General features: G+C 29.0%; 1 protein-coding gene across 1 annotated transcript in view; it reads right to left on the bottom strand.

Annotated features, from left to right (window-relative positions):
* LOC135927910 (collagen alpha chain-like) overlaps positions 1-18,633 on the bottom strand; it is a 41,897-nt gene that overhangs the window by 1,553 nt on the left and 21,711 nt on the right. The window contains exons 9-12 of the mRNA XM_065464211.1: positions 11,606-11,785; positions 9,086-9,232; positions 8,683-8,745; positions 7,999-8,191 (exon numbers count right to left, since the gene is read on the bottom strand). Of these exons, the coding sequence (XP_065320283.1) occupies positions 7,999-8,191; positions 8,683-8,745; positions 9,086-9,232; positions 11,606-11,785 (583 nt within the window). The remainder of the gene's footprint in view (positions 1-7,998; positions 8,192-8,682; positions 8,746-9,085; positions 9,233-11,605; positions 11,786-18,633) is intronic.

Raw genomic sequence — 18,633 nt, 5'->3', positions numbered from 1 at the left:
AAATGTAACTGCCAAAAGTAACTAGTTACTTTAAAAAATATATTTGTATAAATTTACATAATATATTTCAGTAATTAATTTATTTTTAATATGTTTTTTTTTAAATAATAACTATTTATTAAAAATACAATATCTATATTCTATGTAAAAATATATAATTAAAAGAAGAGAAATAAAATAAAATAATGTATTTAGGTTTGGTCGGAAGGGCTTAATGACCCATGTACAGATATATATTTGGATCGACAAATTTTGACTGTATTCTTTGTCGTAGATAGAAGCCTTTTTTGGATCACCTGTGATTAAACGTAACCTTTGCCCTTTGTTTTGAATAATTTCAGGGCTTGGGTTCCAAATGATACACAGGTGTCTGAGATTACCGGAACAAACAAAAGATTATTAAGGTGGCTATATTTATTTGTTTTTGTATTTTCAGCTTTCGTGATAGAGTTGAAATAAAAAGATCTAGCAAAACGATCTACACATGTATAATTTCAAGCGAGGGGTATACCTTGGTTCCAAGGGACTAGTGTCATTCTATCTGTGCTGAAGCCAGTTCCAGTGTAGAAGGAATATTTGCGGATTTCAAGATTCTATTGATGATCGAATTGATGGCATAGTGCCTGGATAATTTGCCTTTTGAAAAACGACAGTATGGAGGGGGTGGGGTGTCTAAGTCTATCGATATGAGTTTCACAAGGGACACATAATGTCAGCGCAAAACGAAGACCTATAGCTATTCTAAGTTCTTCGTTGGTTAATAAACAAGCCCTAAATTAGAACTAGGTATAGTTTCTAACCCTTCGTAGCCAAGGTGACATATGACTGAGGCTGGAATTATTTGATCCAGCAAAAGAGTCGTATGTTGTCATTCTGTATATTCGGGATTGGCCTTAAGGTGAGAAAGAGCATGGAGATTTTTTTTGAACAGCTTTGAAGTTAAGTATTCAACTCAATGCTGTACCAAAAGTAAATTCCAGATTCCAGGCTCTTTGTCTTAAATTTGAATATGAGCGGTTTGAAGAATCTTTGCTCCAGTGGTTTAATGCTGCCATATTATGTGGATTCGCTCCTATCCAAGTATCCAAGTCTGTATGGAAATTTAGCAACTGAGGATAAAAAGGCTGAAATGCTTAAGGATTTGGGGGAATGGATACCTATAAGACCTGGTGGAAAGGCAGCTTGTATACTGAAGAGTAAAGAGAATTTAATATCTAAAATAGATTCGAGAGTATTTTTATTAAGAACCTCAAGGTCTAATAATATTTCAAGGGACATGAAATTTGTAATGGATAAAAAATATTTATATAAATAAAAAGCCTGAGCAGGTAAATGTTTTAAAATATTTTTCATTCTATTGAATTTGACAAGAAATTCATCTCTGAAATGAAATATAGCACTTTCATCTCCAATGAGTGAACCTAGGTGGATAAAGCTAGTTTTGTTCACTACAATAAAAATAAATTTAAAATTTTGTTTAAATGTCTGATTGTGTTCATAAAGGATATGCAACAATAATATAATTTCCCGTCAAAATAGATTTTCTTTTCTTAAATTTTTACATTGCTGGGTTTCATAATTTTGTAACCAAATTCAATTAATACACCTATTTTTTAATATTATATTTCTTTACCTATTTATTTGGCACAATATATTCCATATTTTTATGGAACTTCATATAAATGTCTTTTTTAAAAATTTAACTAAATTAAATCATAAAACTTAGTATAAGGAAAGACAAAGACTTAGATTATTTTAGAATTAAATAATTTTTGAATAAACTACTAAATTAGTAATCATTACTTATAAATAAGAAAATTTTTTAGGCCCGCCCCGGATTTTTAAAAAATATATTATATTTATTTTGAATTTTATAGCTAATAATGGCGATTTCAAATATTTGGTTTTAAAATATACGACCTGGCCCGGATATTTTTTTTTAAAAAAATTTCTGTCCCTGCCTGAGTACATTAAAAAAAAATTAAAATACGTCCCAATCTATGTACCCGGGCCGGGCTTAGGGCCGGGCCTGCATATTATATAATATAATATAATATATGATGTGTATTGGACATTTTTTGGTAAAGATTATATTCTTCTTCTCCGTTTTATGGCTATTTCCAGGTTTACCCGTGTAGGCCAGTTTCCCTCTGATTTTTCTTTTCCATTTTTGACGGTCCTGAGCATCAATATTTGTAAGATTCATGCTTCTCATATGCGCCGCTATCACATTTGTCCACGTCATCTTGGGTCTTCCTCTAGGTCTTGATCCTCCTACTTCCATCAAGGTGCATCTCTTTACCCAGTCATCTTTTGTCATACGTTCCACATGCCCAAACCATCTTAGTCTAATACATCGCATTAACTCTAATCATTTCTATACCTAATCTTTCTCGCAATTCCTTGCTAGTTTTTCTCTCTCTCAGAGATACCCCACACATCCATCTAATCATCGTCATCTCTGTTCTTTCTAATTTGGCTTCGTGAGTCGCTTTAATTGCCCATATTTCGCCATAAACTAAACAACTCCTCACACAGCTAACGTAAACTTTCCCCTTTAACTTCAGAGAGACTTTTTTATTTGTAAAAATAGACGACATTTCTCTGAACTTCTTCCAAGCTTGTCTGACCCTTGCAACAACGGCAGAATCCACACAACCATCTGCGTTTAGCATATCACCCAAATAACAAAACTTATCCACTTTTTCTAGGGTTAACCTATTATCAATATCCAGATCACCTTCTACGTTATCATTATTATGTATCCCTTTCATGCATGTTCTACACTACAAATAAAGGTCATTCTTGCTAACATCAAACTTCCTTTTTTCCCGCTACATCTATTATATACCCATTTCTGGCATCTGGTGCATTGGATTGAATTTCTAGAAACTCCTTTCCCACATACACCACAAGGCCACTTGCCGGATTCCTCCATCTTTATATATTCCCCACCAATTATCTCCTTTGTCTTTGATGCATTCATTTTCAGGCCTTTTGTTTCCATAGTCATCTTCCATTTATTAATTTTATCCTTCAATGCCTCCTCACTGTTTGCCATTAATACAAGGTCATCTGCATATAATAGCTCCCAGGGAAGTCCTTCACGCATTTCTCTAGCCACCACATCCATTACTAAGATAAATAATCGGCTCAGCACGGATCCTTGATGAAGTCCTATCTTCACCTCAAAGCTTTCACTATCACCATTATCCATCGGTCCTGCTGTTTGTACTCCCACATACATTGCCATCAGTCCCATAACCAACCATTCTTCCACAATAGATTTTCTCAAGGCCCATCTAGTAACCTCGCGGCACCATGTAAAATGCCTTCTCCAAATCAACAAACGCATAATACAGTTTCTTTTCCTTCGGAAGTTACTTTTCCTGTATTTGTCTCACCACAAAAATATCTGTCGTGCTTTTTCCCGATGTAAAACCAAACTGCATTTTATCAATTTTAGTTTGTTCCCGTATCCGCTTCACTAACACCCTCTCAAATACCTTCTTTGCATTTCCCAAGAGTTTAATAGCTCTGTAAAACCCGCAATCTAAAGGATCACCTTTCCCCTTGTATATTGGGATAATTAAACTTCTGCTAGTCCTTGAGAATAGCTTCTTCTGCGACAATTTGATTGGCTAAATTCATTAACCATTCAATCCCCAAGTCATCAAAACCTTTAAACATCTCTGATACCACCCTTGTTAAACCCGATGCCTTCTCCTTTTTCATCTTTTTCACTGCTCTCCTTATTTCGTCTTTGCCAAATTTACACTCTGGATCTTCAACCTTTGCACAACTAACATTATTATCCCATTCATTTTCTTCGTTTAAAAATCATTCCATGTAGATCTTCCAAGTATTCCTAATACCACTACTATCAATCACCATTTTCCTTACATATTTTTCAAATATTTAACACCTACCATATTCTGCCTCTTTTTTGCCAACTGCTTTGCCATTCTAACCCCATTTCTCATTCTTTCAGAGCATTTCATTTCTTTAGCAAACTCCTGCCTTTTTTCTTCTAGCGCCTTTGCTATTAATTTCTTAGCATTTCTTTTCGCCATCTTGTAGATATCGTTATCACTATTTTCTTTACTATTATACCATTCTTTGAAGCACCTCCGTTTCTTATCCACAGCTTTTTCTACCTCCGAGTTCTCCCACCAACTCTCCTTATGTTTAGGCGGCCCTTTTGTCCATCTGCAAACCTCCTCAGTTGTCATTACCGAAGCTTTCTTCATGGCTTCCCACTTGTCATTTACCCCAGATATTTGTGCCACCTCGGCCTCCCTTATTGCCAATGTCATATTGAATTGACGTCTAGCACTCTCCTCCTTCAATTTCCAAACCTTCAGCCTTGGCACAAACTTTCTTTTAGATTTCACATTTTTTACTATACATCTATCACATCTCCTTAAAACAAATAATCCACTGCACTTTTGGTACTACCCGACTTATAAGTCACCAGCTTCTCTGATTCTTTCTTAAACATTGTATTACAGACAATCATATCCATAGCATCACTAAAATCTAAAATTCTCTCCCCTTCCAGATTTCTCATGCCGTAACGGAACCCTCCAAGTACTCATTCATAACCCTCACTACTCGCTCCAACATGTCCATTAAGATCACCATCTAGGATAATCCCCTCTTTGCCTGTCTCGATGTCACCCCCAATAGACTGTCCCAAAATATATTTTCTCTTCTTCACTTCTTCCAACCTGAGGAACATATGCCGAGATAATATTATATAGCTTTCTACCAAAAATCATCTTGATAACCATTATCTGGTTATCTAGCCTTCTCATTTCGACTACTTTGTCTACCAATTACTCCGCAATTAATACCCCAACTACCATCATTACTTCCTTGCCAAAAGAATTTATACTTTTCACTAGTTTTGCCAATTATTCTTGTGCCATTTTCTTCCATCTGGTCTCCTGTATGCAGCACATATCTATATGCCTTCATGCAATACATCGACTTCTCCCGCTCTTTCCGTCATACTCCCAACATTCCTTGTCGCGACCCTTACTCGATCCCCGTAAACTGGTTATATTTTTTATCTGTTTGGCAGGTGTATCAAAATATTGAAATAAAAAGTTTTGAAGAATAAATTATATTTTCATCTGCAGCAATAGTTAGTAAAGACACACAAGAAAGGAACTTTTGCATGCTGAGAAATTGTATTAAATCAAATATCGATTTAAATAATATCGATTACGTTCAACATTCACCAAAATTGTCGATATTTCTGTAATCTCGATTTTTATTATGCCATATTGTATTTAAATGACTTATAAGGGTTATATCTTTTAACAGATATACCATATTTTTCTAGGAATTTTGTTGTTTTTTCATTTAAATTTATGGTGAATGAATTTTTTTTTAAAGATTTGGGGGGTCAGAAATATTTTTGGAAGTCAAAAAAATTTAGAGGGGTCTAAATCTTCCCCCCCTTTGGTCATGGCTTTGGCTCTTTTAAAAGGATTTAAGCCAAAAATTTCATATAGATTTTTAATAATGAAAGCATAAGCCCCTGTATATTTGATATAGTATTAACTAATACTATTTTTGCTATAATTTTTTTTTGATATAGTATTAACTAATACTATTTTTGCTATAATTTTTTTTATTAAATTAAAAAACAAGAGGATGATAATTTCTATTTTCCACGAAAACTAGAGCTGTCCGATATATAGGAAGCCGATCGGCACCGATATTGATCATTTTCGAGAAAAATCTTATGTTTATTCGGAATCCAATTGAATTATTATTCATCGACGTTTTAATTATTTTTGTTATATAAAGGATGATTTTTTTGTTTGATGTTTGAAAGATTTTTTTAATAATTTTTCTTTATGAGGGTAATGTAGACTACTACATACAATATTGGAATTATTGCCTCTGTAGGCCAAATTGCATATCTATTCATTCGGTTCCTTGTATATCGCGAAACTAATACTGTGAATTTTTTTATAGCGAAACCATTAAAACAAATATATTATAGCGAAACTTTTATGGCGAATCAATAATCGCGAAAATTTTATAACGAAGTCATTATAGTAAAACCAAAATCGCGAAGACAATATAGCGAAAATTACGCGAAACATGAATCGCGAAAATATTATAGCGAATTTAATATCTCAAGGTTAATATTGCTATAATTACCAATAGTGACTATTTTATTTTGAAATATTTATTTTTATGATCTTATTAATTGAATAATATTTTAGAAAAAATATGTACAAGATTGTTTCAATGATAGAGTTTTTAATTTTATTTTAGCCTGGTTTATAAAATTTATCATTGGAATAAAAAAAATTTAAAGACATATTTTATAAAATTCGTGCACAAGGAACCTAGGCTTTATTAATATATTAATAATTGAGAGCATTAGTTAAATCCTTATTGGAGAAATTGATATCTGGGTTGCGCCAATATATATAGTCTTAGGTACTTAATATTTATGAAATTCATCAATCAGTTTTGCCAGCCAATAACCAAAAACAGAGTTATAGGCTATTGGATTGTCTTTATCGAATTTTGAATGGCGATTTAAAAATAAATTATATCCAAGTATAAGGGATTTCAATATTTTCAATCTTATGATTTCAGATCTTTATAGATATTTTTTATCTCTTCTGTTTACTTAGATATAAAATATTAGTTCAAAAAATTTGATAGGAACTTGAATTTAATATTAAGATATAGCCTTAAACATGAAGTTTGCCAAACTTTAGCGAGCACTGATTCTGAAGCTTAAGCCAATAGATAAATTACGATACATATAAATTAGTGTTACTATATATATTATTTTTTTCCCTTAATTACTAAGAATCAAAACTACTATAATTAATTTACACTGAATTCCCTAAGGATGATTTTGCTAATTAAAAATTCTCAGAATTTAATTTCTTAGAAAATATAATATATCACTCATAAATTTTTATAATTTCTTTTATTTTTAAAGTGCATAGGCATATTTTTTGAGTTTTAAAATTAATCATTATTCTATGTAAATTTAAAAAATAACTTAAAATCTTATATGATTTTTAAAAATAATCTGAGATCAGCAAAAAATCTTAGTTTTCAGTATTATTTAATCATGATTGAAATATTTTTTAAGCATTTTAGAATATTTGCTAAAAATGGCATAAAGCACATTTTTAAAATTTATGTGGGGAAGGGGGGGGGGTCAATTTATTGAGGTATTTGAATCAAAATGTCACCTCCGTAATTACCACCATGGGTGAGAGAGACCAGAAATAAATTGGCTAATTTATAGTAACAAAATATCCTTAAAACATTTCGCGTTTATGATATAAGGAACTTTGGTGGGTAAATTGATGAATATGTTGTTTTCCTTTAAATAAATGACTTCGTAATATATTTACTGTTTCGCAGCAATACGCTCGCGATTATGACTTCGCACCAATACATCGTCATAGAAATATCGCTATAAAGGATTCGCGATTAAATTTCCGCTAATATCTATTCGCGGTTATAGTTTAACAGATTTAGATTCGCGATAATAGGTTCGCGACAAAGTTTCGCGATAAAAGTTTAGTTGAATTGACCCGATACGATTCATTCTGCGTTAAGATAGTTTACTACATTTTAAAAATAAAATTCATAGACTTAAAAGTAAAGTATAAATGTCAACAAGCATTTTTTTAATTAAAGGATCTGATACTGGCATGGGATCCGTTTAAATATTTTTAATCGGATTGAATCGATAAAAAAAATGTGAATTGGACAACCCTAATTTAAACCTACTTATGTCTCTAAAACAATCGCCTCTATAAACAGACATCGAGTGAACTTCCCGATTAGTTCTATTGTGGTTAGAGTAAAAATATCTTCATGATTTAGAAATTTTTCTTTATATAAAGCTAGAAATGAAAAGCAATTTTCCATTTGATCAAAAACCATTAATATTTTTAGCTAAATAAATTAGAAAAATGGAAATATAGGTGAGTATATTACGCGTTTTTATTCATCCTAGAACCTGGTTCGATATTAAATACCGCAACAGAAGTCGAAACTCGGTATTCGACACCAAAAATGGCTGAACTCGTTTCGAAAGAATCCTTATATGTCTCATAAGTGGGCATATCCGGAAGGCACAGATAATTTCCGCCACTGCCAGTATAGTGGTAATGTCCGCTAGCCATTTGACCTATTTTTTGTTTATGTTTTTTTTATTGAAGTCAGATTTTAAAACTTCCTTTCTTTAAAAGAAGCGAAACAAAAGTTTAGCTTTCTTAGTGAAAGTGATTATGCAATTAATATGTATAAAATGGTTCAAACTCCTTCCTCGCACTCTACTTCTATTTTTTGAGGGATTAAAAAATAAAAAATATTTTTAGAGAGGCTAGTCACAATATAACATAGATTACTATTAGAGGTCTTCAATGGATGAGATTTAGCCGGCCAGTCATTGCTATATATTCTAGCCCGTATTTAATATTTACCCCCCCCCCTATCCATTGTTTAAAAAGTGAACGATTGAAAAACCTGCCTATTGCAAATCTCTGGCTCATATCAGTAAACTTAGATTACAAATTAAACTGAATTTCTGCAGTGATCTGACTATTTAGATCTTAATATCGCTTCCGTTTGCTATATATATATTAAGATATAAAATTTTGTTAAAATATATTACTATACCGAAATAAATTTGACGTGAATTTGAAAGACAAGTCAAAGAGCCCCATCTAACATACCCTGTTCCTTTTTTTGTAAGATGTTAAAAAATAAATATTATTTGTTTTATCAATAGGTCTATTTCAATTTGGCAGGTTTGCTGAGATTTATAAAAATAATGGTCAAATTAAAAAGAGATATTTTAAATATTTATAAATAATAATTTAAACTCTATATGTAACATAGATCAAGTCTAAATGAATAAATAAAGTAAGAATTTATTTATATTAGTTTTAACTCCAACTTGATCGAAACCATAAATTTTCCTGCCATAAAGACATGTCTAATTCAAGAGAAATAAGAGATTTTTTTACACAATGTAAGCGTATTATAACTTAAGAACGGATTTTTTATATAAATAATGAACCCGTGGAATGTTGATCACCCCCGTTGCATTGGTCACAAGTTCCAGAATCTCCTTTATCGCCTTTAAATCCAGTAGGCCCAGTCTGCCCTGGCGAGCCAGTTTCTCCAGGTCGACCATTTTGCCCCGGATTCCCATCTTTACCTGAACCTTTATAATTAAATTATTAACTGATCAATATATAAATTAAAATTACTCAAAGATTCATGATAAAGTTGTCTGAAATTTTTAGGATAGGTATTCTACACACAAGGGGAATACGTTTATGGCTAAATCAGAAAAACGTTTTGAACAAATAATTTGAATCTTCCAACTTTATATCATTTCCTTAGCCCCGTTTTTTAAATAATAATATTCTATTCCTGAAATATATATCCGCATGTGTACAGACGAAATATATATTCTTCTTCAATTTTAGACAACTTTATAAGATATTACACATATTGATATTACGTGAATCGATTGTAATATCTATAATATATATATAAGCCGTGTCACAGACACAATGTCACAATTTATAATATATTTTTAAAAAATCGTGAATTTTGAAAAGCGTCTGTGGCCTAATCGGCAAGAGCTTCGCTTACAAATCTGATGGCTTTGGGTTTGAATCCCAGTAAAGATAGATTTTTTTTTTCTTAATCCAACTTGATATTTTTTATTTCTTAATCTAACTTGGTGGTTTCGTCCTTGAGATAATTTTTTGGCCCAACCCGGGTATAATTAAAATATGGCCTAACCACCATTTTCTTATAATTAGGATCATCTTGAAGAATGGATCCATATCATGAGAAGTGCAAACATATTCAAAACTCTGTGGATAACAATTTACCAAGAAGTGCTTTGAGGCTTTCATTGTAAATAAAAAAAAACCTTAAGGAAGGATCCATTCCCACTATTTAATAAATATATGCATTTTATATACTAGCTGATATGCCACAAAAATGACAAAGAATTAGTATTCTCCTTAATTTGATGGTGGATAAATTGAAATAAGCCTATATAATGTAAAAATAAACGAGAATGTGTGCTCCCTGCTGGATCCTTTCGTCAGAATTTATGACATGTGGGCGGAATAAAGAAGTTTTAATCTTACAGTATGTCTCTAGGAATTTTGAATAAACAGAAAATTTGGGATAAAAACAATTTATGAAATGTTCACTAAATTTGTTATTGAAAACATTTTTAAAGTCTACTTTATAATAGCCTTGTCAGGAGGAGGATTTTGGATATGGCATGTGAAGGTATTTTGCCTTATCTCTTGTTGTGATTGCATTATTTTGATTTGAACTTATTTAAAATCTTGTGTATATAAATTTGAATATTTACGGAAAATAGTTTTTTTTTAAATTTGAATATGTAAATTTTAAATTTTTTTTACTTTCACTTAATTTTGCGCATATAATTTTTAGTATTTTAGTATTTTAGTATTTTATACTTTTACTTTTTTATTTTTTATTTTTTTGATTATGTTTTCCCTTTATATTAATTTATAATTATTTTTGGTATTAGTATTTAATAAAGGATTCAAAACTATAATTTTAGTATATATTTTTGTTTTATTTTTTTAGGTTCCAACGTTTCTCAATATGACAAAAGTTCCATATGTAACAATTCCCTTAACACCAAATCCTAATTGATTATACATAATAAGTTAAGACCCGACCAAAATTTTCACCCATGGCAATTATTTTTGTAATAATCTTTTAAATAGCCCATTGCGATAGGGTATATACCACCAGAGTGTTTGTGAGATAATCAGGTTTGCCCCCAAAATTGATTCGAATCTATGATTGCAGGTCTTTTTTAAAAGAGTATTTAAGAAGGTTCTAAAGCATTTAAATGATTCTGGTGAATGTGGATTTTATATGAAGTGGGAGGGCAAAAACAAATGTGTCTGAATGTGGAAATTTGTTAAAAGAATTGATAAATATCATAACTCACAAATCATTTTTTATTTCATATTTTTCATAATATATTTGGACTTTTCTCTAAATATTTATTGTAATCTTGGAAGAATGAATACAGATAATCTATTCCTCTCATTTGACTATTCTGATTCATCCATCGTCAAATGTAAGTAAAATTTATTACTTATCCATAAAGAGAAAATTCTGATTCCATGTCATTCTTGACGGATTATCAAGTAATATTATAATAAGTTCTTATAATGTGGCCATTCCAAACGTAGTTTGATTTATAAATATGATTGCTATATTGATCAATCTCTTATTGAACCAAAAATGAGTAAACGAGAAAAGGAAAGTAAAGCTAAAGATAGAAAGAGAAAATAAAAGAAAGAGAAAAATATAAAAAGGATGAGAAAGAAAACTATAAAAATGCTAATAGTTCTTTTTACTTAAAACTTTTTATTGGAAAACAATTCCTTTCTCTAAATTATAATATTAAAAATCTTATCTGGTAAGGTAAATTTAAAAATTAATAGATTGGTCTCATATTAATAGAGATTTGACTAAGGCATCTAATATAATGTTTTACATTGTTCGTTAAATATTATGAAACCTGGAATGCCAGGTTGGCCTGATTCTCCCTTCAACCCAGGCAGTCCATTTAGCCCCGGTTTTCCATTATACCCATCGGATCCTTTAGGTCCTGCTGGTCCACTTTGTCCGGGTGGGCCTTGAACTCCTGGACTTCCAGCTGGACCGCTCTGTCCAGACGCCCCTCTATCACCTTTGTCTCCTATTTTTTTATTGTTGTAGTAAAAGAAAGATAGTTGCTAGTAAAAGTTTTAAATTGAGTCAAATTTATACGCTTTTTCTTAGCTTGAAAACGACTCAGAATTGTAATAGATGACTTTTACTTAATATTTTAAGGTATTTTTTTAAGGTGACAAAGATAGATATATCTAAAATTATACTTGATATCAAACGAATCTAATAATTTAAACGTAGTTTTAATCTTTACATATATATATATATCTATCTCTACGTTAGAAATTAATATTTAAGAATAAAATCTTACATTATTTAATAAATAATTTTAAAAGACGAAAATAAAATAATTAGGGGGAATACCGGGATGCCCTTTAGCCTTTCGCAGTACATGGTTATGGGGTCTCTTTATTTTCAGATTTTATTTAAAAAAATTATAGAAAAATAATAATCCTATGTAAATAAATAAATTGCATTGTCAGATATGTTAAATCAAATGCACCAGGTTTATTATGTTTTGAATTTATTTTGTTATTTTGTATACTTTGTAAAATGTTTATTTTCATTATTATATGAATTTGAATAGAAAAAGAAAATGCATTTTGATAATATAATTGTAGAGAGATATAATGTTTATCTATATAATCAACAAAATGAGGGAAACTTAATAAATCTTCGAAAATTAGCAACGACTTGTGAATTTGTAGAATATCTAAATAATGCACTAAGAGTTAAATTTATATTCGGAATAAAAAATCCTAAAAATTTGCAAAGATTATTATCTGAGGATTATATAGACATAAATAAGGCTATTCAAATAGCTACTGCAGTAGAAACAGCTATAAAAAATACAAATGATGACATAAAATCGATCAGTTAGAATAGGAACATAATGATGATATATATATATAATTAAAAAGGTTAATAATGATAAACAATAAGAATCATATAATAACTATAATACGAGCTACAAAAAACGAAATCCCTGCCACTCGAAGAAAACCATAGAAGGGAAAATTGTCTTATCAAGAATGTCACTTGTTATAAATGCAATAAAATTCGGCACATTGCTCAAGTCTGTAAAAAAGAAATTGTGAAGTTTATTAATAATACAACAAATGAATATAATCCAAATTTTTGGGTGGATATCAAAACAAACAACAGCGATATCAGAATAGAATTAGATACTGGAGCTGGGATGGTAAGCATAATAAACGAAATAGATTGGAAAATTAAACTTAATCGTCCTAGATTAACAAATTGCATGCTAAAACCTAAAATCTAAACAGGGCCAATATACCACTATTAGGTCAGACTGTAGTAAAAGTACAATATAAAGGAAGAACATTAGAACTACCTCTCATAATTACAAAAGGATATATAAAAAAATCTAATTGGGAGAAAATAACTAAATTTTCAAAAATGACTGAAATACCTGAAAGGGCCATAAAAATATATAACATTAATATACAAAATAAATTTCCTCAATTATTTACCAAAGAATTTGGCTGTTTGAAAGATTTTAGGGCACAAATATATGTATAGAAACCAATTTTCTGTAAATCATATCCCGTATTATACGCATTAAAAGAAAATGTTAGAGAAGATATGGACTAATTGCTAAAAAATAGGAGTAATAGAAAATTAATCATTCACTTTATACATCACCTATAGTAATTGTTCAAACGAAAGATAAAACATTACGAATTTACGGGGATAATATAAATATTGATTCATACCCAAATACCAAGAATCCAAGATTTATTTTCAATATTGGATCTCTCAGATGCCTATTTTGAAATTAAAGTGGGGGGAAAGAGTCTCAAAAATATCTTGTGTTGTGATATTTGAATTAGTTAAGGAAAAATGATAAAAAAAGATTTATTCAGATTAGATAAAGTTCAAGATTATTTAAGTTTGTTGTTTAAACACTATGTAAATGCTTGTTTGTTATGAAAAAAGAAAAGATATTGGGTTTATATAAATTTTTGAATAAGGATTTAAAATTGATTATAATCAGACGGAATTTATTATGTTATAATCGGATGATGTTAATTTTATATAAAAGACACAATTTTTATAATTTAATAGACCTTTAATTTTTTTGACTTTTATTATTTTTGACTTTTATTATTTTTGACTTTTATTATTTTTGACTTTTATTATTTTTGACTTTTATTTTTTTTTTTACTTTCACTTAATTTTTCGCATATAATTTTTAGTATTTTATACTTTTACTTTTTTCTTTTTTTTGGTTATGTTTTCCCTTTATATTGATTTATATAATTTATAATTAATTTTTGGTATTGGTATTTAATAAAGGATTCAAAACTATAATTTTAGTATATATTTTTATTTCTATTTTATATTTAGGTTCTAATCTCCCAATTCAAAAACACCCTGACAGTGATGCTGGAGATAGGATTTGTTAGACAAATAAAACCAGGTTCTCCTATTCAGTTTAATGCAAATAAATATATACAGTGGGACAAGGAGACGTGTATTCTAATACAAAAAAATCCAGAAGAACGTAAGAAAAATATGTAAATAAAAGTAGGAAAAATATTTAGAGAAGTACTCTAAAAAGAAGAAAATTTATCTTTTAAAATAAAAATTGGATAAAAAAGAGATTTAGATTTATTTTTAAAGATGTAGGTTGAAAAAGAAAAATTATTTTACGATAACAATTTTGGTAAATATGGATAAGATTATGTTAAAAAATTATGTAGGAATTTAATATCTAAAATTAAAAACAAAGAATTATAAAGGTAACATTCATAGTAGATAATATATTTGTTTTAGTTATTTAAAGGTGATGATTAGGAATTTTATATTTAGAAGTTAATGGTAAAAACCAATTGAATTTTGAAACTAATTGAGACAGATATTTTATATTTTAGAATTATTATTGTTGCATGTGCGCATGTGCGCGATTGTACGCTATTATTTTATTCTTATATTTAAAATGTTAGTTATATTTAAATAATTATATTTAAATGTTTAGTTATATATCTTAAGGCAACAGAATATATATATAAATATATATATATTTTTATTTTAACGAACTTATATTTTTTTTTGCTTGTATAAAAATAACTAGTAATTCCTTTTTTGTAAATTATATAAATAAAAGATATATTTAATTATTCTAATTTGAACTTTTCCACCATTGCTCAATAATATATTCAAAATTATTCTAAATCAAGATTATTCTAAATTGAACTTTTCTCCCAGTTCAATATGGTGGAGGATAGTAATGATGTAAACATCACGCGTATTTTGGAGTTGTTCAATACAAAACCGGACACACTTGAGTCTTCCAGAGAATATTTCGATAGACTGAAAGGGTGTGGTTCGGGGCTCAATCCAGAATTTTTGTCGGTGCTTTTTATGTTGAATTGTCGTAATGAAAAGCTAAAAACAAGGTTGATTGAAGAAAATACTACAGAGATTAATATTATAGAGGACATTGTGGTCAAATTTCAATCGTTCGAGTTCAATAATAATAAAACATATGTAGAGAAAGATTCTTGAAGAAGAGAGGATAGTACCGATTGGCAAGGCGATTCGTCTTGGAAAGAGAACAAGCAGACTAAGGCCAACACCAACAACAACAATAACAACAACAACAGCAGCAACAACAACAACAACAGCAGCAACAACAACAACAGCAATTACAACAATTTCAAAAAGACGGAGATGATACAAACCCCTTATAATTTAAGGCCAAGAAATAAAATTAATTTTATTAATGATATTATGATTGACCTTCAAGTTAATAATTGTGATTTTTCTTTTATGATAGATACTGGTTCTCCGGTGTCATTCTTGCCCATGAAAGAGTTTGAAAAGCTTACGAAGGATGAAGTTGTGAATACTAAAGAGATAATAGATAGGGTTGATTTTTTAACTTTTTATAATCCGTTATCTTTTCGAATAGGAATCGGTTGATTGTTCAATGACAATGACTTTGATTATAACCTTAAATTTAAAATAATGACAATAATTTTATTTACTACCTTTATTTTAAAAGAATTATTTTGAGAATTAATTTTACGTAACTCCGTTTTTGTCTAAGTGAGCATCAATCAATTATGGCGTGGGGATTTTGTCACTGAGAGGATCAGTAATGTCATTTGAAATTCAAATTTTCTAAGGTCAAAATTATTCATTTAGATTATAATGGTTCTTTAATTATAATTGTTTTCTGATAATGCGCTTTTCTTATATTTTTTTTATCACCATCTCCAAATTTTATCATATATTTTAATGATTGTTTTTTTTTTGAATAAATAATTTTCTTCATTATATTAATTTTATTCCAAATATATTTATTGTTTATCGGCCACCTATAGTGTGAATTGTACCTATCGATAGTGTAATTTATACCTTTTGTAAGGGTAATTACATAAAAAACTATCATGTACAACTATGGTGCCAATTTTAAATAATTTTCTTCATTATATCAATTTTTATTCCAAATATATTTATTGTTTATTGGCCACCTATAGTGTGAAATGTACCTATCGATAGTGTAATTTATACCTTTTTTAAGGGTAATTACATAAAAAACTATAATGTACAACTATGGTGCCAATTCCCCTTTATACATATATTTTCATTCTTAAAAATAAATTACCTCTCGCATGCTAAACGAGTTCTTTCTTTCCCCATTTTTTTGTACCATGTTGTGTTTTCAAAACTTTAATTTTTTTTTGTATATTATTTTTGGAGGGAGTGCATGTTGCATGTGCGCGATTGTATGCTATTATTTTATTACTTATATTTAAAATGTCAGTTATATTTAAATAATTATATTTAAATGTTTAGTTATATATCTTAAGGCAACAGAATATATATATAAATATATATATTTTTATTTTAACGAACTTATATTTTTTTTTGCTTGTATAAAAATAACTAGTAATTCCTTTTTTGTAAATTATATAAATAAAAGATTAATTTGAACTTTTCCACTATTGCTCAATAATACATTCAAAATTATTCTAAATCAAAATTATTCTAAATTGAACTTTTCTCCCAGTTCAATAATTATAAATTGATCAGTAGAAATAATAATGACAATAAAATTAAACTAATAGTTTGCTAAGATATAATAATTAAAATATATGGCGAATAAGATTAGAATATAAATTTATTAATAGAAAATAGTTGATATTGTAAATAATTCTTATTGAAGATTTACGTTTTATTTTAAAGGTAAAACAGCCACAAGGATTTGATATATGAATGTAGTATAATATTAAGTTGTAGATTAACCAAAAATCTTCATAAAGAGAAACGGCTTTCGTCATTAGAAAATTTATGCCGCAATCGAGCTCAATTAGATATAGGATTTTTATTTTTTTTGAATCATTAATAATTTTAAGTCAATTAGGCAACGTTATTCTAATAATAGTAAAAACAAAGACGAGGAGAATAGGGAAATACCAAGAAAAGAAATGATAAGATTTATTTTAAATTGTTTTAATCGGTTTTTAGAGATAAGAAAATATCGAGCAGAATGAAGAAATAATTTTTTTTTAAATAATGATATGGATACGAAATACTTCGGAAGAGAAAAAGATTTTTTTGATTAAAATAAGACTAGTTACAAGAGTGTTAAATGTAATTAAAAAAAGTAGGAGAATTCAAAATGTTTTTAAAAGAAGAATTTTAGTGTAATATAGTGATATATTATGGCGAAATAAAAAGTACTTTTTTTAAAAAACTAGAATTAGAGAATCATATTTTGTGTTTTAAAATTGATGATAGACATAATTATGAGAATCATAATTTCTGATAGAATGAAATTGATGATAGACACAATTATGAGAATCATATTTTCAGATAGAATAAAATTGATGATAGACATAATTGATTTGTTTTTAAACATGTCTGCGAGAATTATGAGAATCATAATTTTGGTGTGTTGAGAAACAACGAGACTTGTGAGAAGAAGTCAGTTGGTGAAAAAGAATAAAAAAGATATGTATTCCAGTTGTTTTTGAACAATGGGCGTGAACCACATAAAGAAGAAAAGAAATAGATATTTTATTTTTCTTTAAAGAACAGGCGTGTACCACAAGAAGACAAGATTTTTTTTTGAATAAAAATTTAGAACTAATTTTTTTAGATTTAAGAGAATTTTAGATATAGATCTAACGGTAGATAGACATGTTTGACAAAGGATGTGGACTGATAGCTAAAGGACATTACCTACAAATGGCTCAAGGAAGATATGAATTTGGGCTTCATTGAGGGTAGAGGGGTGATAGAATTTGACATAATGATATAATTAATTTAGCGTATTTTGACTATGTATTATAATTTTAAGATTTAATTTAGAGAAAAAAAAAGTAGAAAAAAGTATATTGAAGTTAAACTATTTAATAGATTATGTAAAGAAAAATTAGATTAGAGGCGATAACTTTATACATTAAGACAAAGTGGACATATGATATATTTCAATGATATATTGAATTTGAGAATGAGTGTAAGAAAAAGTGAAAAGGAAGTGATAAAATAGTTCAGAAGTTATAAAGGGTTAAATAGATTATTTTAGGTAGATGTATTAGATGCGATTACCCGAAACCTTAGAGACAAAGATCAATGAGAATAAAGATATCTTAAGACAAAGTCGATATCCTGGCAAATGTAAACTGTCATAGAAGACTCGGAAATCTAAAAGATCGATACGTTACAAGAATTAGATGAAAGGAGCTAAACAATTACAAGAGAACGTGAGAAAAAAAGAGACTAGATAGAACAGATGTTCAAGACGTTCACGCTGCAATCGTTAATCGCTGACCAATATAGCCAAGTGTTTACTGAAACTCTAGTCTAAGATACGAAAGTCGATGATCATAGAAACAA

This window comes from Gordionus sp. m RMFG-2023, chromosome 1 (assembly GCF_954871325.1).
Source record: "Gordionus sp. m RMFG-2023 chromosome 1, tfGorSpeb1-WG-v2, whole genome shotgun sequence".
Taxonomy (NCBI): Eukaryota; Metazoa; Nematomorpha; class Gordioida; order Chordodea; family Parachordodidae; genus Gordionus; species Gordionus sp. m RMFG-2023.
The sequence above is the reverse complement of the archived record's forward strand: the minus strand, read 5'-3'. Positions and strand labels throughout refer to the sequence as shown.